The sequence below is a fragment of the Eriocheir sinensis genome, unplaced genomic scaffold, assembly GCF_024679095.1.
Source record: "Eriocheir sinensis breed Jianghai 21 unplaced genomic scaffold, ASM2467909v1 Scaffold486, whole genome shotgun sequence".
Taxonomy (NCBI): Eukaryota; Metazoa; Arthropoda; class Malacostraca; order Decapoda; family Varunidae; genus Eriocheir; species Eriocheir sinensis.
This window is the reverse complement of record NW_026111816.1, coordinates 137213-158493: the sequence shown is the minus strand read 5'-3', so window position 1 is coordinate 158493 and position 21281 is coordinate 137213. Positions and strand designations below refer to the sequence as shown.

Here is a 21281-nt window from a genome sequence, read left to right as displayed (position 1 = left end):
ATGAATTTAGGTGGGGAGGAAGGGGATTAGATGAATTTAGGTGGGGAGGAAGGGGATTAGATGAATTTAGGTGGGGAGGAAGGGGATTAGGGGAGATGTGAGTCCACCAGGCATTGACCCATCCACCCACCTACCAACAATTTCACAACATATTTAATTGGGCGTCAGTCAACCACTCCTTTTTATGTCACCATGTATATTCACCCACCTAGGATAGAGTCTGTACAGAGGTGGATGGCGGAAAGGGTAGAAAGTGTGCGGAACAAGTGGAGCATTTAAATCTACTCTCTGGAAAGGCGAAGGGTGCGAGGAGACCCGGTTGAGTGGATGTTAATTCCATCATCATCATCATCACCTCTTCCACCTTCCACCCAGGCTCTCCAGGACGACATCACCACGCTCCGCACCAACATGGACAACATCGCAACCACCGGGACCCAGCTGGTGGTGGAGGCCCGGGCGGAGGAGCCGGCTGGTGTGGAGTTCGCTGGCGGTCTGGAGAGGCGGCTGGCGGCCCTCACCCACCGCTGGGAGACTGTCACCCACATGGCAACGCTGCAGAACAAGAGTTTGAGGGAGGCTCTCACCCGCAGCCAGAAGGTGGGGAGGAAGGGGATTGGGGAGGTTAGGTGGGGAGGAAGGGGATTGGGGTAGATTAGGGGGGAAGGAAAGGGATTAGAGGGAGGGATGGGAGATTAGGGGAAAATTGAGGGGATTGAAGGGAGGTTAGCTGGGGAGAAAGGGGATTAGGGGAGATTAGAAGGGGATTGAAAGGGAGATTAGAGGGAAGGGATAGGGAGATTAGGGGTAGATTGAAGGGGATTAGGGGAAGGGATTGAGATTAAGGGGAGATTAGAAAAGAGGGGAGATTAGAGGGGGAGGAAAGGGATTAGAGGAAGGATTAAGTGGGGAGGATAGGGATTAGAGGAAGGGATGGAGAATAGGGGGAGGTTAGGTGGGGAGAAAGGGGGATTAGGGGGATTGAAGGGGAGGTTAGGTGGGGATTAGAGGGGAAAGGATGGAGATTGAAGGGGAGGTTAGGTGGGAAGGAAGGGGATTAGGGGGAGGTTAGGTGGGGAGGAAAGGGGATTAGAGAGGAGGAAAGGGGATTAGATGAAGTTAGGTGGGGAGGAAGGGGATTAGGGGAGATGTTAGTCAGTCAGTCACCCAGCCAGCAAAAATTTTGAAACATAACTCAAATTCATCCTCAATTTTCTCTAACTTCCAATCATCCAATCCAAACGTACTTAGCATCAAAACGTCGCCCAATCATTCTACTTTCCACTCGTGTTTTGATTCTGTTTATATCTCCTTCCGTTTTTTCACAATCACGAAAAATGTTTAGATATATAGTCAGTCACCCACCCACCCAGTTAGCAAAAATTTTAAAACATTACTCAATTTCAACCTCAATTTTCTCTAACTTCTAAACATTCAATCCAAACGTACTTAGCATCAAAATGTAGCCCAATCATTCTACTTTCCACTCATGTTTTGATTCTGTTTATATCTCTTTCCGTTTCCTCACAATCACCAAAAATGTTAAGATAAATTGTCAGTCACCCACCCAGCCAGCCAGCAAAATTTTTAAAACATAACTCAAATTCATCCTCAATTTTCTCTAACTTCTAAACATCCAATCCAAATGTACTTTGCATTAAAACGTCGCCCAATCATTCTACTTTCCATTCATGTTTTGATTCTGTTTATATCTCCTTCCGTTTTTTCACAATCACCAAAAATGTTAAGATAAATTGTCAGTCACCCACCCAGCCAGCCAGCAAAATTTTTAAAACATAACTCAAATTCATCCTCAATTTTCTCTAACTTCTAATCATTCAATCCAAACATACTTATCACCAAAACATTGCCCAATCATTCTACTTTCCACTCCCATTTTGTTTTTATTTATAACTCTTTCCATTTCCTCACAATCACTCACTCACTCACTCACTCTATCCCAGGTTCACAAAGACTTACAAGACATCACATCATGGGTGGAGGAGGTGGAAACTCGGATACCACACACCACCTCCACCACAACCACCACCTCCGCCATCAAGACCCCAGAGCAGCTCACCGCAGCCGCCGAGACCTTCAAGACACTGCAGGAGGAGTTGGCGGCCAAGACACAGGATTTGAATGCCCTGAATAAGTTTGGTGAGTGTTGTGAAGGAGGAGGAGGAGGAGGAGGAGGAGGAGGAGGAGGAGGAAGAGGAGGAAGAATGAGGAGATGGGAGACAAAGATTGAGGAAGAATGAGGAGGAGGAGGAGGAGGAGGAGGGAGAAGAAGAATGAGATGTTGTGGGCATTTCCAGGGGTAGTTTTGTGACCCTGGTGGTAGTGTGACCCTTCTTCTGTACCGTGAACCTAAAGAAACACTCATTTGACAAGGCTTTCGGGGGAGTTGTGGGCATTTCCAGGGGTAGTTTTGTGACCCTGGTGGTAGTGTGACCCTTCCTCTGTACCGTGAACCTAAAGAAACACTCATTTGACAAGGCTTTCGGGGGAGTTGTGGGCATTTCCAGGGGTAGTTTTGTGACCCTGGTGGTAGTGTGACCCTTCCTCTGTACCATGAACCTAAAGAAACACACATTTGACAAGGCTTTCGGGGGAGTTGTGGGCATTTCCAGGGGTAGTTTTATGACCCTGGTGGTAGTGTGACCCTTCCTCTGTACCGTGAACCTAAAGAAACACATATTTGGGGGAGTTGTGGGCATTTCCAGGGGTAGTTTTATGGCCCTGGTGGTAGTGTGACCCTTCCTCTGTACCGTGAACCTAAAGAAACACACATTTGACAAGGCTTTCTGGGGAGTTGTGGGCATTTCCAGGGGTTGTTTAACGATCCTGGTGGTAGTGTGACCCTTCCTCTGTACCGTGAACCTAAAACACACATTTGACAAGGCTTTACGGAGTTGTGGGATTTCCAGGGGTAGTTTATGACCCTGGTGGTAGTCTGACCCTTCCTCTGTACCATGAACCTAAAGAAACACATATTTGGGGGAGTTGTGGGCATTTCCAGGGGTTGTTTTATGACCCTGGTGGTAGTGTGACCCTTCCTCTGTACCGTGAACCTAAAGAAACACACATTTGACAAGGCTTTCAGGGGAGTTGTGGGCATTTCCAGGGGTAGTTTTGTGACCCTGGTGGTAGTGTGACCCTTCCTCTGTACCATGAACCTAAAGAAACACACATTTGGGGGAGTTGTGGGCATTTCCAGGGGTAGTTTTGTGACCCTGGTGGTAGTGTGACCCTTCTTCTGTACCGTGAACCTAAAGAAACACTCATTTGACAAGGCTTTCGTGGGAGTTGTGGGCATTTCCAGGGGTAGTTTTGTGACCCTGGTGGTAGTGTGACCCTTCCTCTGTACCATGAACCTAAAGAAACACATTTGACAAGGCTTTCGTGGGAGTTGTGGGCATTTCCAGGGGTAGTTTTATGACCCTGGTGGTAGTGTGACCCTTCCTCTGTACCGTGAACCCAAAGAAAAACACAATTGACAAGGCTTTCGTAGGAGTTGTGGGCATTTCCAGGGGTAGTTTTATGACCCTGGTGGTAGTGTGACCCTTCCTCTGTACCATGAACCCAAAGAAACACACATTTGACAAGGCTTTCGTAGGATTTGTGGGCATTTCCAGGGGTAGTTTTGTGACCCTGGTGGTAGTGTGACCCTTCCTCTGTACCATGAACCTAAAGAAACACACATTTGACCCCTCTCCTCCCCTCTCCTTCCCTCTCGTCCCCTCTCATCCCCTCTCCTTCCCTCTCATCCCCTCTCCTCCCCTCCCCTCCCCTCTCCTCCCCTCTCCTCCCCTCTCGTCCCTAAGCAGAAGAGAATCACAGACAGAGTTGAATGTTGTCACAAATGTTTCAAAATGTCCTCAAATGTTCTTCAATGTCCCGTCTCCTCCACAGGGGAAGAGATGTTGCGGGCGGACTCAGCAGCCACCCACGAGGACCTGGCCAGGCGGTTCACCCAGGTCAACGCAAGGTGGAAGAAGGTGGAGCAGGAGGTGGAGGAGGGACAGAAGCGGATGAGTGAGGCAGCCCAGCGGTTTGAGGAGTTCAGGAGTGAGTATGTGGATTAAGTGGAGGAGGAGGAGGAGGAGGAGGGGCAGAAGTGGATGAGTGAGGCAGCCCAGCGGTTTGAGGAGTTCAGGAGTGAGTATGTGGATTAGGTGGAGGAGGAGGAGGAGGATGATATTATGCTACAAGAATTGATTTTACCTCCCCATCTCACTATTTCCCCACCCCTCCCCAACACCCCATCTCTCACCCCATCCCTCCCCATCAATCCCCACATCCTCCCCACCTCCCCAAGCACATCTCCCCTTCCCCAAATGGCTCTTTCCTTCATTCCCCAACACCCCATCTCTCACCCCATCCCTTCTCATCAATCCCCACCTCCTCCCCACATCCCCAAGCACATCTCCCCTTCCCCAAATGGCTCTTTCCTCCCCAGCCCTCCCCAGTACCCCATCTCTCACCCCACCCCTCCCCAGCAATCCCCACTTCCTCCCCACATCCCCAAGCACATCTCCCCTTCCCCAAATGGCTCTTTCCTCCCCACTATCACCTCCTCCCCATCTCACTACTTCCCCAGCCCTCCCCAGTACCCCACCTCCTCCCCACACACACCAAGCACATCTCCCCTTCCCCAAATAGCTCTTTTCTCTTAATCCCCGACACCTTCCCCCTTCTTCCCCACTGCACTCCCCCCCCACTCACCTCCTCCCCATCTCTCCCCAGGGCTGTGTGGGCAGGAGGAGGCATGGTTGGGTCAGCTGGAGGGCATGTTGAGGGGGTCGTCCAGGAATGCTGTTGATGCTGAGGAGATTTCGGAAGCCTTGGATGTAAGCACAGATGTTTTGCTTCTCTTCCTTCCTTTCTCCCTTCCTTCCTTCCTTCCTTTCTCCCTTCTGTCCTTCCTTCCTTCCTCCCTTACTTCCTTCCTCCCTTCTGTCCTTCCTTCCTTCCTTCTGTCCTTCCTCCCTTCCTTCCTTCCTTCCTTCCTCTATATTCTTTCTTTCTTTCTTTCTCCTCCTCCTCCTTCTCTTCTTCTTCTTCTGCTTCTCCCTTCCTCTATCGTTCTCTCCCTTCCTTCCTTTCTCTCCCCTCCTTTCTCTCCCTTTCTTTATCTTCCTTTCTCTCCCTCTCCCTCCTTTTATCCTCCCTTCTCTCCCCTCCTCCTCCTCCTTCTCTCCTTTCTCTTCCTTCCTCCTCCTCCTCCTCCTCCTTCCTCTTCTCCTCTTCCTCTCCCACATATATCTTCTTTTCTTGTTCCTCCTCCTCCTCCTCCTCACCATCTCCTCTTCCACCTCAGGCACTGGACCTCTTCCTCCACACCCATGACGAGGGGCGGCTGGAGTCCATCCGGCGGGCGGGTGAGGGGCTGGTGGGAGGCGGATGGCTGGTGGATGAGGTCACCCGCACCACCCAAGGACTCACCCAGCGCTTCAATGACCTCAACGCACAGGTGGGTGAGGTGGATGAAGTGGATGAGATGGATGAAGTGGATGAGGGTGGGTGAGGTGGATGATGTGGATGAGGTGGATGAGGTGGATGAGGTGGATGATGTGTGTGTGTGTGTGTGTGTGTGCGTGTGCGTTCTCCTCCTCCTCCTTCTCCACCTCTTCCTCCTCCTCCTCTTCCTCCTCCTCCTCTTCCTCCTCCTCCTCCTCCTCCTCCTCCTCCTGTTGATTGTGAATTATATACATAGAATTGTTTGTTTGTTTGTTTGTGTGTTTGTGAGATAATGGTAACTTCTCTCTCTCTCTCTCTCTCTCTCTCTCTCATGCTGGCAAAGTTGACGGACGTGTTTCAACATGTTTTTGTAAGTCGATGTTGTTGTTGTTGTTGTTGTTATTATTATTATTATTATTATTATTATTATTATTATTATTATTATTATTATTATTATTATTATTATTATTATTATTATTATTTCTTTCTCTTTTTATTAATGTACTTTTTTTTTCTTCTTTTCATTCTTCCTCCTCCTCCTCCTCCTCCTCTTCCTCCTCTTCCTCCTCCTCCTCCTCCTCTTCCTTCTTTGTCTTCTCCTCCTCCTCCTTCTCCTCTTCATTTCTTCCTCATTCTTTCTATTTCTCCTCCTCATTCTCTCTCTCTCTCTCTCTCTCTCTCTCTCTCTCTCTCTCTCTCCTTCTATTCTCCCTCCTCTCCCTTCCCTTCCTCCCCTCTCACACCCTTCTCTCTCTCCCACTCCCTTTCCTAATCTCCCATCTCCCTCTCCTCTCCCTTACACCTCTCTCCCCCTTCCCTCACCCCTTCTCACCCCTCTCGCACCTCTCCCTCAGGCCCAAGAGAGGCAGACAGGACTGGAGGGCCGCATCCAAGAGGCGCAGGCTTGGGAGAGGGAGTATGTGGGGGTGCTGGACCACCTCACCCAAGCTGACGCATCCCTCTCGCAGGCCCTGACGGATGGGGTGATGCTGCTCGATGTGAATGTGGTAAGTGGGGGGGGGGGATGTGCAGGTGGGATGTGCAAGGTGGGGGTGGGTGGGGGGTGGGTGGGATGTGGGGGGATGTGCTGAAGGGAAGGGGATGGGAGAGAGGGAGGGTGTGTGGGAGAGAGAGAAGGGGGGATGTGCAGGAAAGGGGAGGGAGAGAGAAAAGGAAGAAGGGTGTGTGTGGGAGAGAGAGAAAGGGGTGGGATGTGCAGGAAGAGAGAGAGAGAGAGAGAGAGAGAGAGAGAGAGAGAGAGAGAGAGAGAGAGAGAGAGAGAGAGAGAGAGAGAGTTTGTATAGAAATTTCATATGATTTTCACCTCTGTCACATCCCCCATTCACATCCCCCTCTCAGATCCCCCCCTCTTGCACATCCCACCCAGTTATATAAATCCCCTAATCTAATCCCCTACACAAATCCCTCTCTGACACATCCCACTCACATCCCCCCTCACATCCCACTCATTTCCCAGGTGGAGCAGGAGCTGACAGGGCAGGTGGAGGTGCTGGAGCGGATGCGTGCCCAGGTGGAGGTGTACCACGTGGAGGGGAAGGGGGAAGCTGCCAGCAGACTGCAAGACCAGGTGACCCATTTACAGGTAAGGGGTGATGGGTGGAGTGGGGTGCGCTGAGATGGTGTGGAATGAATTTGTGGAGAGAGTGGATGAGGGAGGGATTGAGGGAGGATGTGAAGTGGATCATTAGGGTGAGCGAGAGAGTTGGGAGCAGCAGGATTGAGTGCGCAGAGAGGGAGTGCCAGAACAGGGAGAGTTGGGAGCAGCTGGATTGAGTGTGCAGAGAGGGAGTGCCAGAACAGGGAGAGTTGGTAGCAGCAGGATTGAGTGTGCAGAGAGGGAGTGCCAGAACAGGGAGAGTTGGGAGCAGCAGGATTGAGTGTGCAGAGAGGGAGAGTTGGTAGGAACTGGATTGAGTGTGCAGAGAGGGAGTGCCAGAACAGGGAGAGTTGGGAGCAGCAGGATTGAGTGTGCAGAGAGGGAGTGCCAGAACAGGGAGAGTTGGGAGCAGCAGGATTGAGTGTGCAGAGAGGGAGTGCCAGAACAGGGAGAGTTGGAAGCAGCAGGATTGAGTGTGCAGAGAGGGAGTGCCAGAACAGGGAGAGTTGGGAGCAGCTGGATTGAGTGTGCAGAGAGGGAGTGCCAGAACAGGGAGAGTTGGAAGCAGCAGGATTGAGTGTGCAGAGAGGGAGTGCCAGAACAGGGAGAGTTGGCAGCAGCAGGATTGAGTGTGCAGAGAGGGAGTGCCAGAACAGGGAGAGTTGGGAGCAGCAGGATTGAGTGTGCAGAGAGGGAGAGTTGGTAGGAACTGGATTGAGTGTGCATCCATCCGCTCGGTAGAAGACTCAAAACGGATGGTTAACAAAATGATGAGTACTAGTTATATTTCCGCTCATTTCCTCCACTTCCTCCACCCACACAGCGGAAGTATGAGGAGGTACAGATGAAACTCCACCTCTGTCAAAAGTCCCCCGAGTTTGACCAGCGGCTGGACGCCATTGAAGAACAGCTGTTGGCGGTTCGGGGCGAGGCAGCAGCTCTCGCCCCGGCCTCCCCCGACCCCGATGACATCCAGACCCAGTTGACGGATTGCATGGTGGGTGAATGGGGGGGAGGGGAGGGTAGGGTAGGGAATGGAAGGGAAGGGAAGGGAAGGGAAGGGAAGGGAAGGGAAGGGAAGGGAGGAATGAGAGAGAGAGAGAGAGAGAGAGAGAGAGAGAGAGAGAGAGAGAGAGAGAGAGAGAGAGAGAGAGAGAGTTTTGAATGTACTAATCTAATTTTATTCTTCCTCCTCCTCCTCCTCCTCCTCTTCTTCCTCCTCCTCCTCCTCCTCTTCCTCCTCCTCCTCTTCTTCTTCTTCCTCTCCTCTTTCTCAATTTGTTTCATCTTTATCCTTCTCTTCCACCTCCTCCTCCTCCTCCTCCTCCTCCTCCTCCTCCTTTCCTCTTCTTCAAAATATTTCAACCCTATCCTCCTCCTCCTCCTCCTCCTCCTCTTCCTCCTCTTCCACCTCCACCTCCACCTACCCCCCCCCCCACCCCCCCCAGGGCCTATACCAGACCCTCAGCGACATCAAAGGGGAGGTGGAGGGGGTCATAGCGGAAGGGCGGAAGATCGTCAAGGAAGGTCACAGTGCCGACCCGGATGACCTGACGGCACAGCTGGACCGGGTCAAGGCACTCTACAACCAGGTCAGAGGAGGAGGAGGAGGAGGAGGAGGAGGAGGAGGAGGAGGAGGAGGAGGAGGAGGAGGATTGAGAAAAGAAAATAGAGATGAAATATTGAAAAAAAGAGAGAGGAGGAGGAGGAGAAGGAGGAGGAGGAAGAAGAGGAGGAGGAGGAGGAGGAGGAGGGGGCGGAAGAAGAAGTGGATCGAGAGAAGAAAAAAAAAAAATATTTACATAGATCCACCTCAGAGACCCTAAACTAACCCTCCTCCACTTCCTATTCCACTTACACTCCACCTCTCACTCCACAACTTCCCTTCTCATCCCACCCTTCCCCCCGCACTCCACAGCTGGGCGGAGCAGTGACGGAGCAGCGTGGAGCACTGGAACGCGCCTTGCGGAATGCCCGTAAGCTGGGCAAGGAATGTGGACTTTTGGAGGAGTGGATGGGTGGAACGGAAGCGGAGTTGGACCAGCGAGAGGCGGCCGTTCCCACCCAGAATTTACAGGCGGAAGCGCATTTTGTACAGGTGAGTGGAGCGGAGGTGGAAGGGATGGTGGATCAGTGGAAAAACCGTATGGAGTGGAAGAGTTGTTGATGGGAGTGGAGTGCATTGTGAAGTGGATGAAGTGGTGGTGGTGGAGTGGATCATGTGGAGTGAGGTGGAAGGGATGGTGGATGAGTGGAAAAACTGTATGGAGTGGATAAGAGTGAGTGGAAGAGTGATGGGAGTGGAGTGCATTGTGAAGTGGATTATGGAGTGGATGGGTGGAGTGCAAGTGGAGTAGAGTTAAGTGGAGTGGATTGGGTTGATTCCGTTCTCTCTCTCTCTTCTCTCTCTCTCTCCTTCCCTTCCCTTCCTTCCTTCCTTCCTTCCTTCCTTCCCTTCCCTTCCCTTCCCTTCCCTTCCCTTCCTTCCTTCCTTCCTTCCCTTCCTTCCTTCCTTCCTTCCTTCCTCCCTCCCTTCCTTCCTTCCTCTCTCTCCCTTCCCTTCCTTCCTTCCTAACCTTCCTCTCTCCCTTCCTCCCTCCCTTCCTTTCTCTCTCCCTTCCTCCTTCCCTCCCTCCCTACCCCAATCCCCCCCACTAATCCTCACCATTCCCCAACACAGCACGCCCTTGAAGACCTTTCCCGACGCAAACCCCAACTGATCGGGCTTCAAGAGGGGCTGGCCAACCTCCTTCAGCAACAGCCCCCAACCAGCCCCGCCGGCCCCAGCCCCGCCAGCCCCAGCCCGTTCGAGGAGAGAGTGTCCGAGCTGAAGCATACCTGGGAAAGAATCACAACAAGGCTTAATAATAGGCTTGTGAATATACAGGTGAGTGTGTGTGTGTGTGTGTGTGTGTGTGTGTGTGTGTGTGTGTGTGTGTGTTTTCTCTACTTTCTTTCCTCCTCTCCTCCTCTCCTCCTCTCTCTCACCTCCTCCTCCTTCTTCCTACAGAGCGAGCAGGCTGGCAAGGAAGCAGAGATGGAATCCTTCATCGTAGGACTTGGGGAGGTCAAAGGCTGGCTAGAGAGCACAGAGGCACAGCTGACCACCCTCCCCTCAATCCCCACGGAGGAGCAGGAGAGGCTGGTCCAGGTGATGGGAAGGACTGGGGATGAGTGGGGAAGGGATGGGGAGGGAAGGGGAAGATGAGGGGATTGATAGAGATAGAGAGAGAGATAGAGAGACTACTTTAGATGTTGGGGAAGGATGGGGAATGAGTGGGGAAGGATGAGGAAGATTGGGGAAGGTAGGGAAGGTGGGGAAGAGTGGGGAAGAAATGGGGAAAGGATGGGGAAGGAAGGGGAAGATGGGAGATAGAGAGAGAGATAGAGAGGCTGGTTTAGATGTTGGGGAAGGTTGGGGAAGAGTGGGGAAGGATGGGGAAGAGATGGGGATGAGTGGGGAAGGATGGGGAAGGAAGGGGAAGATGAGGAGATTGATAGAGATGGAGAGAGAGATAGAGAGGCTGGTTTAGATGTTGGGGAAGGATGGGGAAGGAAGGGGAAGATGAGGAGATTGATAGATAGAGAGAGAGATAGAGAGACTAGATGTTGGGGAAGGATGGGAAATGAGTGGGGAAGGGATGGGGAAGATTGGGGAAGGGTGGAGAAGGGATGGGGAAGGAAGGGGATTGATAGAGATTGAGAGAGAGATAGAGAGGCTGGTTTAGATGTTGGGGAAGGATGGGGAATGAGTGGGGAAGGATGGGGAAGGAAGGGGAAGATGAGGGGATTGATAGAGATTGAGAGAGAGATAGAGAGGCTGGTTTAGATGTTGGGGAAGGATGGGGAATGAGTGGGGAAGGATGGGGAAGGAAAGGGGAGGATAGATACTGTTATAAATTGATGGATTGATGAATAGGAAGAAATTGAGATTGATAGGAAGAAAGATTGGAGTTACTGACATTATCTTCCCTCCTCCTCCTCCTCCTCCTCCTCCTCCTCACTCTTCCTCTCCTTCTTCCTTCCTTTCCTTCCCCTTCCTTCTCCTCCCTTTCCTTCCCTATCCCTTCTCCTCCTCCTCCTCCTCCTCCTCACTCTTCCTCTCCTTCCTTCCTTTCCTTCCCCTTCCTTCTCCTCCCTTTCCTTCCCTATCCCTTCCGAACCCTTCCTTTCAATTCTCCACTATCTCCTCTTCCTCCTCCTCCTCCTCTCTCTTCCCTTCCTTCCTCCTCCCTTCCTCCTCCCTTCCCACCCTTCCTTTCAATCCTCCTCCTCCTCTTCACTCTTCCTCTCCTCCCAAACCATTCCTTCCCTTCCCTTCCTTCCCCTTCCTTCCCTATCCCTTCCTTTCAATCCTCCTCCTCTTCCTCCTCCTCCTCCTCCTCCTCTCCCCCATCCTTCCCCACCCCCAGGCAGTGTCCTTGGAGGCCCAGCGGTACAAGGGACAGATCAAGGATATTCGAACCACCTCAGAGGCCCTGGTTCGGCATGGGGTCCTGTTTCAAGCGAGGATCACGCCAGAACTTGAGGAGATCAACAGGAGATGGGAGAGAATCTACGTCGCTCTACAGGTAAGGGGAGAGAGAGAGAGAGAGAGAGAGAGAGAGAGAGAGAGAGAGAGAGAGAGAGAGAGAGAGGATGTATGGGAGAAGAAAAGAAAGAAAGAAAAAAAGTTGAGAGACAGAGAGAGACACACAGAGAGAGAGAGAGAGAGAGAGAGAGAGAGAGAGAGAGAGAGAGAGAGAGAGAGAGAGAGGAAGTATTTGAGGAAAGAAAGAGGAAAAGAGGAAATGGAGAGAAAGGAAAAGGTCGAGAAAGGGAGAGAAAGTTCAGAGAGAGAGAGAAAGAGAGAGAGAGACTGGACTGGAGAAAAATTAATATAGAAAGAGAGAGAGAAAGAGGAGGAAGAGGAAGAAGAAGAGGAGGAGGAAGAAGAAGAGGAAGAGAAGGCTAGATTAAAAAACCGTGTGTGTGTGTGTGTGTGTGTGTGTGTGTGTGTGTGTGTGTGTGTGTGTGTTAACCCATAGTATTTTAGTATATGTCATTCATCCCGTTTTCTATGCATGCTGTTTGGCTTGTTTTATGTTTGTCTCCCCTGAAAAAAGAAAGAAAACGGGAGAGATAAAGAAAAAGAGTTTGACAGTTGCTCATTTAATCGATTTTTGGCAATATTTTTGAGGTAGTGTTTTTTGACGAGAATTTTGAGGTAGTGTTTTTTGACGAGAGTTTTGAGTTAGTGTTTTTTGACGAGAATTTTGAGGTAGTGTTTTTTGACGAGAATTTTGAGGTAGTGTTTTTTGACGAGAATTTTAAGGTAGAATTTTTTTGACGAGAATTTTGAGGTAGAATCTTTTTGACGAGAATTTTCAGTTTCGATTTTTGGCAGAATTTTCAGTTTCTTGACCGAATTTTCAGCTTTTGACAAGAATTTTCAGTTTTTGACAAAAATTTTCAGTTTTTGACAAGAATTTTCGTTTTTGGCAAGAATTTCCAGTTTTTGGCAAGAATTTTAGTTTTTGACAAGAATTTTCAGTTTTTGGCAAGAATTTCCAGTTTTTGGCAAGAAATTTAAGTTATTTTGGCAAGAATTTTCAGTCAGATTTTTGGCGAGAATTTTGGTTTCGAATTATTTTGGCAAGAATTTTCAGCTTTTGACAAGAATTTTCAGTTAGTATTTTTTGATAGAATTTCTGAGCTAGCATTTTTGAGTGTGTGTCTAACTCTCATTATTATTATTATTATTATTATTATTATTATTATTATTATTATTATTATTATTATTATTATTATTGTAGTTAATTTTTCAGTCAAAATTTTGGGTTTTAGAAAATTTTTGAGTTATTTTTGTAGATTTTTCCTCATTTTTAGAAATTATTATTATTATTATTATTATTATTATTTTTTTATTTTTTTTTTTTTAACTTCTCTGCCGCATGGTAAATAAAGCCTCAGATGCTGCTGCTGTGCCTCTCTCTCTCTCTCTCTCTCTCTCTCTCTCTCTCTCTCTCTCTCTCTCTCTCTCTCTAACTTTCCTTCCCTGATCTGGTTTTCCTATATTCTCTCTCTCTCTCTCTCTCTCTCTCTCTCTCTCTCTCTCTCTCTCTCTCTCTCTCTCTCTCTCTCTCCGTTTCCCTCCCTGGTGTTTCTTTTCCTTCCTGTTTTCTCTCTCTCTCTCTCTCTCTCTCTCTCACGCTCGCTCGCTCGCTCGCACGCTGCATGTTATTTTTGTTGTTTTTGCCGCTGTTTGCTGTTTGTTTGTTTGTTTGTTTGTTTGTCGCATTGTGGTTAATCTTAAGGTTCAAATTTGCATGTTTTTTTTGTTTTTTTTGTTCCTCTTCTGTAGACCTTATTGGAGGCTGTGTGTGTGTGTGTGTGCGTATGTGTGTGTGTGTGTGTGTGTGTGAGTGTGTGTGTGTGTGTGTGTGTGTATGTGTGTGTGTTTCTTTTCTCTCTCTCTTTCTTTCTTTTCTTTCTTATCTTCTTCTTTCTCTCCCTTCTCTCTTTTTTCTCTTCTCTCTCTCTCTCTCTCTCTCTCTCTCTCTCTCTCATTTTCTCTTCTTTTCCTCCATCTTTTTCTCCTCCTTTTTATCTTACTGTATTTTTCTCTCCATCTGCCTTTTTTTCTCTCCATTCTCATTCTCTCCCTCCAGTTTCCTCCACTTTCTCTCCCTCTTCCCTCCATCTCTCTCTCCCTCCTTCCTCCATTTTCTCTCCCTCTTTTCTCCAGTTTCCTCCATTTTCTCTCCCTTTCTCCTCCATTCTCCCCCATTTTCTCTCCCTCTTTCCTCCATGTTTCCTCCAATTTACTGCATTTTCTCTCCCTTTCTCCTCCAGTTTCCTCCATTTTCTCTCCCTTTCTCCTCCATTTTCCTCCATTTTCTCTCCATCCCTCCTCCATTTTCCTCCATTTTCTCTCTCTCTTTCCTCCATGTTTCCTCCAATTTACTGCATTTTCTCTCCCTTTCTCCTCCAGTTTCCTCCATTTTCTCTCCCTTTCTCCTCCAGTTTCCTCCATTTTCCCTCCCTTTCTCCTCCATTCTCCCCCATTTTCTCTCCGTCTTTCCTCCATTTTACCTCCGATTTCCAGGTTTTCCTCCGAGGCCTTTTACCAAATGTCTAAAAAAAAAAAAAAATCTGTTTGTGGAGAGAAAAAAAAGAAAAACAAGAAAAAGAAGAAAAAATGAAGAAAAAGAGGCTGTATATTTTATTTCTTAATTTATTTATTTATTTTATTTTTCTACTTTCATTATGGCAAAAAAAATGTGTGTACGTTTAATATCTCCATGTGCGTGTATGTATGTGTGTGTGTGTGTACGTGTCTGTGTGTGTGTGTGTGTTGGGGTGTGTTGGGTCCGGTGCTTTCTGTGGGGGTCAAATTTTTTTTATAGTGTGTCTGTGAATGCTTTTCCGCACACTCGCTCAAGATTTTGATTCACCACAAAAAGAGAAAAAAAAACGGCTATTTGAGTGTTTGCCGGGATGGATTTCGCTTTATTTCCCGTTTTTTCCCTAATTTTGGGGTTTCTTTGGGATGAGAGAGAGAGAGAGAGAGAGAGAGAGAGAGAGAGATTTTTTTGTGGTTTCTTGGGGTTATGGTTTGAGAGAGAGAGAGGGCAAGTGAGAGAGAGAGAGAGAGAGAGAGAGAGAGAGAGAGAGAGAGAGAGAGAGAGAGAGAGAGAGAGAAGTGGAACAAAGTGGAAATATGTGGATTGTTTGAGGCTTTGAGTAGTGGAGTGAAGGAGTGCTGTAGTTCCACGCTTAATTTTTAGATAAGTCTCCCTGGGTCGTTAGCGGAAGGGCGGAACATAGAGATTGCTGCTTCACATATAGAAATGATTGATATATTTAGTCGAGTCTCACTGGGTCGTTAGCGGAAGGGCGGAACATAGAGATTGCTGCTTCAAGTATAGAAATGATTGATATATTTAGATTAGTCTCCCTTGGTCGTTAGCGGAAGGGCGGAACATAGAGATTGCTGCTTCAAGTATAGAAATGATTGATATATTTAGATTAGTCTCCCTTGGTCGTTAGCGGAAGGGCGGAACATAGAGATTGCTGCTTCACATATAGAAATGATTGATATATTTAGATTAGTCTCCCTGGGTCGTTAGCGGAAGGGCGGAACATAGAGATAGCTGCTTCACATATAGAAATGATTGATATATTTAGATTAGTTTCCCTCGGTTAGCGGAAGGGCGGAACATAGAGATTGCTGCTTCACATATAGAAATGATTGATATATTTAGATTAGTCTCCCTGGGTCGTTAGCGGAAGGGCGGAACATAGAGATTGCTGCTTCACATCTAGAAATGATTGATATATTTAGATTAGTCTCCCTGGGTCGTTAGCGGAAGGGCGGAACATAGAGATTGCTGCTTCACATCTAGAAATGATTGATATATTTAGATTAGTCTCCCTGGGTTGTTAGCGGAAGGGCGGAACATAGAGATTGCTGCTTCACATCTAGAAATGATTGATATATTTAGATTAGTCTCCCTTGGTCGTTAGCGGAAGGGCGGAACAGAGAGATTGCTGCTTCATATATAGAAATGATTGATATATTTAGATTAGTCTCCCTTGGTCGTTAGCGGAAGGGCGGAACAGAGAGATTGCTGCTTCATATATAGAAATGATTGATATATTTAGATTAGTTTCCCTCGGTCGTTAGCGGAAGGGCGGAACAGAGAGATTGCTGCTTCAAGTATAGAAATGATTGATATATTTAGATTAGTTTCCCTCGGTTGTTAGCGGAAGGGCGGAACAGAGAGGATGGTGCTTCAAGTATAGAAATGATTGATATATTTAGATTAGTCTCCCTGGGTCATTAGCGGAAGGGCGGAACATAGAGATTGCTGCTTCATATATAGAAATGATTGATATATTTAGATTAGTTTCCCTCGGTTAGCGGAAGGGCGGAACATAGAGACTGCTGCTTCAAGTATAGAAATGATTGATATATTTAGATTAGTCTCCCTGGGTCATTAGCGGAAGGGCGGAACAGAGAGATTGCTGCTTCATATATAGAAATGATTGATATATTTAGATTAGTTTCCCTCGGTTGTTAGCGGAAGGGCGGAACATAGAGACTGCTGCTTCAAGTATAGAAATGATTGATATATTTAGATTAGTTTCCCTCGGTCGTTAGCGGAAGGGCGGAACATAGAGACTGTTGCGTCACATATAAAAGTGATTGATATATTTAGATAAGTCTCCCTCGGTTAGCGGAAGGGCAGAACATGTATAGAAATTATTGATATATTTTGTGTCCGCTGAATAAGGCTTTGCGGGAAATAATAAAGAAATCAATTAGACTTCCATCGATAGAAATAGATAATCATAGAATTAGAATAGAAAGCAATAGATTGAATTACAAAACATTAGATTGGATTAGAAAATGATAGACAGAGATGAATAGAATTAGGATAGAAAACAGTGAATTGAATTAAGAACCAAAAATCAGATTAGACTTCCATCGATAGAAATAGATTACCATAGATAGAAATAGAATAGACACCCATAGATTGATTGAGAAACCTTAGATTGGATTAGAAAACGATAGACAGAAATGAATAGAATTGAAATAGAAAACGGTGTAAATAATAATGGGAGGAAAACTCTGTGTCTGATAGATACATAGAAACAATAGATGTATTAAGATAGATCGTGCTCAGTCAACAAGCTTCACAAGGGAGAATAGAAGAAGCCTTAGAATGAGTGTCCCTCTGCTGGTGATTGGTAGACAAGGATAGATTTTAGTCAAGGTGAATTCACACATTGCCAAATTAGCGCCCTGTTCCGTCCCAATCAGTAACATCAATGCAAAATTTGTGGCATCGTGGATTTTGCCTGCGCGATGATGGGCCTAGGTCTACCACCAGGCCCTTAAAGAAAACCTACCAGACCTATACGTCCCGTTTGTCCCAGATCACTCCCGATAAGCCAGTTGGCGGTTGACCAGCGGTAGACTGCGAGTTAACACCTGTGTTTGACCTGTATCGTTGATCTCATCCACGTTACCCCACTTCTTTAACATTTTCGATCGTCTATTTTCCAGCAGTTGAGCGAGCGTCAACAAAATTGGGTCACTATCCTCGTCAAATGTAGGGAATTCAATCTCACTTTCGACTTGACGAAAGCCAGAGCGAGGCCAGACACATGCGATCGGGTGTTGACAGCCACGATTGATCTCGCTCTCAAAGTTTCCTAGATCGAGATGGAAGGGAACGCTTTATCGGCAATGTCTGAACGGAGCCTTAGATAAGCAGACTGATTGGATAGATAGATTAGGGATAGAAGGATTGATAGATATGGGGGGTAGAGATTGGGCAATGTCTGAACGGAACCTTAGATAATAGACCAAATGGATGGATAGATTGAGGATAGAAGGATTGATAGATATGGGGGTTAGAGATGGGGCAATGTCTGAACGGAGCCTAAGATAATAGATTGATTGGATAGATAGATTGAGGATAGAAGGATTGATAGATATGGGGGTTAGAGATATGGCAATGTCTAAACGGAGCCTTGGATAATAGATTGATTGGATAGATAGATTGAGGATAGAAGGATTGATAGATATGGGGGTTAGAGATGGGGCAATGTCTGAACGGAGCCTTAGATAATAGACCAATTGGATAGATAGATTGAGGATAGAAGGATTGATAGATTTGGTGGCTAGATATTGGGCAATGTCTGAACGGAGCCTTAGATAAACAGACCAATTGGATAGATAGATTGAGGATAGAAGGATTGATAGATATAGGGGTTAGAGATTGGGCATTGTCTGAACGGAACCTTAGATAATAGACCAATTGGATAGATAGATTGAGGATAGAAGGATTGATAGATATGGGGGTTAGAGATTGGGCAATGTCTGAACGGAGCCTTAGATAATAGACCAATTGGATAGATAGATTGAGGATAGAAGGATTGATAGATATAGGGGTTAGAGATGGGGCAATGTCTGAACGGAGCCTTAGATAATAGATTGATTGGATAGATAGATTGAGGATAGAAGGATTGATAGATATGGGGGTTAGAGATGGGGCAATGTTTGAACGGAGCCTTGGATAATAGATTGATTGGATAGATAGATTGAGGATAGAAGGATTGATAGATATGGGGGTTAGAGATTGGCATATCCAGCTTTCCGTTTTGTAGGCCTAGGGTAGTGTTAGAAGCTTATCGGAAAATACGTCAATCCGATTATTATGATTATTATTATTATTATTATTATTATTATTATTATTATTATTATTATTACGATATGTGTGTACGTGTGTATGTATGTATGTACGTTATGTAGGTATGTGCGTATAATATTTTTTTTACTTTCGGTCAAAATTCTTTCCAAAAATATACATAAAAAAATATCTTACTTAATGTGTGTGTGTGTGTGTGTGTGTGTGTGTGTGTGTGTGTGTGTGTACATATAACTAACATTCTCTTGGATATAATCTGTGTGCGTCTTTGTATATGTGTGTGTGTGTGTGTGTGTGTGTGTGTTAGTCCATGGTTGACACGTTCATACATGTTTTGGGGGTATAACAGATCTCTCTCTCTCTCTCTCTCCTTCTCCTCCCCTCTTCTTCCTCCTCCTCTTCCTCTTCCTCCTCCTCTTCCTTCCCCTTCCTTTACCTCCATAAGCTGTCTATCTATCTATCTATCTATCTATCTCTGTGTCTATCTGTTTGTCTGTGCCTTTCAATTCCTCTCTGTCTGTCTGTCTATCTATCTATCTATCTATCTATCTATCTATCTATCTCTATCTATCTGTCTGTCTGTCTGTCTGTCTATCTATCTATCTATCTATCTATCTATCTATCTATCTCTATCCATCTGTCTGTCTGTCTGTCTATCTATCTATCTGTGTGTCTTTCTATCCCTCTGTCTGTCTGTCTGTCTGTCTGTCTAACACAAGGCTTACGCTGGGGCTACAAGACTCTCCCTTCCCTCTTGCGGCAGCAGCGTCGCGCGTAGACAAACTTACGAACGAACATCGGAAACTCTCGTGTGAAAGTCAATCATATCATTCGCTACTCTATGAATTTTTTTTTCTTCGTCTATATATTTTTTTTATTTTCATTTTTTTCCTTTACGATTTTGCTCTTTCTATTTTTCTTTGGCACGATTTTCTTCTTTACAGTTTTTCTTTTAATTTATTTTTTATTTTTTCATGAATTTTCTTTCCCCTTCGAATTTTCTTTTGCGTTTTTTTTTCCTTGAGTTTTAAAATTTTTCTTTGTTTTTTCTTTAATATTTTTCTGTTCTATGATTCTTCTTTTTAAATTGTTTCTTTCTTTTAAAATTTTTCTGTTTTTCTTTAATATTTGTGTTTTATGATTCTTCTTTTTAAATTGTTTCTTTCTTTTAAAAATTTTCTTTGTTTTTTCTTTAATATTTGTGTTTTATGATTCTTCTTTTTAAATTGTTTCTTTCTTTTAAAATTTTTCTTTGTTTTTTCTTTAATATTTCTCTGTTCTATGATTCTTCTTTTTAAATTGTTTCTTTCTTTTAAAATTTTTCTTTGGTTTTCTTTAATATTTTTCTGTTTTATGATTCTTCTTTTTAAATTGTTTCTTTCTTTTAAAAATTTTCTTTGTTTTTTCTTTAATATTTCTCTGTTTTATGATTCTTCTTTTTAAATTGTTTCTTTCTTTTAAAATTTTTCTTTGTTTTTTCTTTAATATTTCTCTGTTTTATGATTCTTCTTTTTAAATTGTTTCATTGTTTTAAAATTTTTCTTTGTTTTTCTTTAATATTTTTCTGTTCTATGATTCTTCTTTTTAAATTGTTTCTTTGTTTTAAAATTTTTCTTTGGTTTTTCTTTAATATTTCTCTGTTTCTTCCTTTTAATTTTTTTCTTTTTCTTCCCTTACGATGTTTTCTCCCTTTATTTCAATCTTCTCTCCCTTACGATGTTTCCTCCCTTCATTACAATCTTCTCTCCCTTACGATGTTTCCTCCCTTCATTACAATCTTCTCTCCCTTACGATGTTTCCTCTTCATTAAAATGTTTCTTTCCTTACAATGTTTCCTCCTTTTTCTTTAATATTTCTCCTGTTTTATGATTCTTCTTTTTTAAATTGTTTCCTCCTTTTATTTCTTTAATCTTCTCTCCCTTACAATGTTTCCTCCTTCATTACAATTTTCTTTTCTCCTTACGATGTTTCCTCCCTTTATTTCAATCTTCTCTCCCTTACGATGTTTCCTCCCTTTATTTCAATCTTCTCTCCCTTACGATGTTTCCTCCCTTTATTTCAATCTTCTCTCCCTTACGATGTTTCCTCCCTTCATTACAATCTTCTCTCCCTTACGATGTTTCCTCCCTTTATTACAATCTTCTCTCCCTTACGATGTTTCCTCCCTTTATTTCAATCTTCTCTCCCTTACAATGTTTCCTCCCTTCATTACAATCTTCTCTCCCTTACGATGTTTCCTCCCTTTATTTCAATCTTCTCTCCCTTACGATGTTTCCTCCCTTCATTACAATCTTCTCTCCCTTACGATGTTTCCTCCCTTCATTACAATCTTCTCTCCCTTACGATGTTTCCTCCCTTTATTTGAATCTTCTCTCCCTTACGATGTTTCCTCCCTTCATTACAATCTTCTCTCCCTTACGATGTTTCCTCCCTTCATTACAATCTTCTCTCCCTTACGATGTTTCAAGATTGACTTTCACACGAGATAAAAATCCAAGCAGATGAAAACAACAGGAAAAAGGATCGAAAACTATTTATAATTTGAGAGGAACTTTAACCCAGGAGCAAATATAAGTAAAACGAGAGGAGATATAAGTGAAAGGATTAGTATTATAAGTAAACTGATTGCAAGTATAAGTAATTCAATAAGTACGAGTGGGTTAATAGACTCCGAAATAATAAATATGAACAAAATGAAATATAAACTTGATGAGATTGAATTTGTGGAGAGAGTGTACGAGGGAAGGGGAGAGAGAGAGAGAGAGAGAGAGAGAGAGAGAGAGAGAGAGAGTTTAGAGCGACTGACTTGAATGTGGAGAGAGTTTAGAGCGACTGACTTGAATGTGGAGAGAGTTTAGAGCGACTGACTTGAATGTGGAGAGAGTGGAGCGACTGACTTGAATGTGGAGAGAGTTTAGAGCGACTGACTTGAATGTGGAGAGAGTGGAGCGACTGACTTGAATGTGGAGAGAGTTTAGAGCGACTGACTTGAATGTGGA

General features: G+C 45.2%; 1 protein-coding gene across 1 annotated transcript in view; it reads left to right on the top strand.

Annotated features, from left to right (window-relative positions):
- The window catches only part of LOC126992525 (uncharacterized), a 59555-nt gene that overhangs the window by 22338 nt on the left and 15936 nt on the right, over positions 1–21281 (top strand). Inside the window, exons 22-34 of the mRNA XM_050851336.1 lie at positions 376–600; positions 1965–2160; positions 3916–4071; positions 4750–4853; positions 5324–5476; positions 6318–6470; positions 6941–7066; positions 7905–8078; positions 8530–8673; positions 9000–9179; positions 9762–9968; positions 10092–10232; positions 11494–11652. Coding sequence (XP_050707293.1) covers positions 376–600; positions 1965–2160; positions 3916–4071; positions 4750–4853; positions 5324–5476; positions 6318–6470; positions 6941–7066; positions 7905–8078; positions 8530–8673; positions 9000–9179; positions 9762–9968; positions 10092–10232; positions 11494–11652 — 2118 coding nt within the window. The remainder of the gene's footprint in view (positions 1–375; positions 601–1964; positions 2161–3915; positions 4072–4749; positions 4854–5323; positions 5477–6317; positions 6471–6940; positions 7067–7904; positions 8079–8529; positions 8674–8999; positions 9180–9761; positions 9969–10091; positions 10233–11493; positions 11653–21281) is intronic.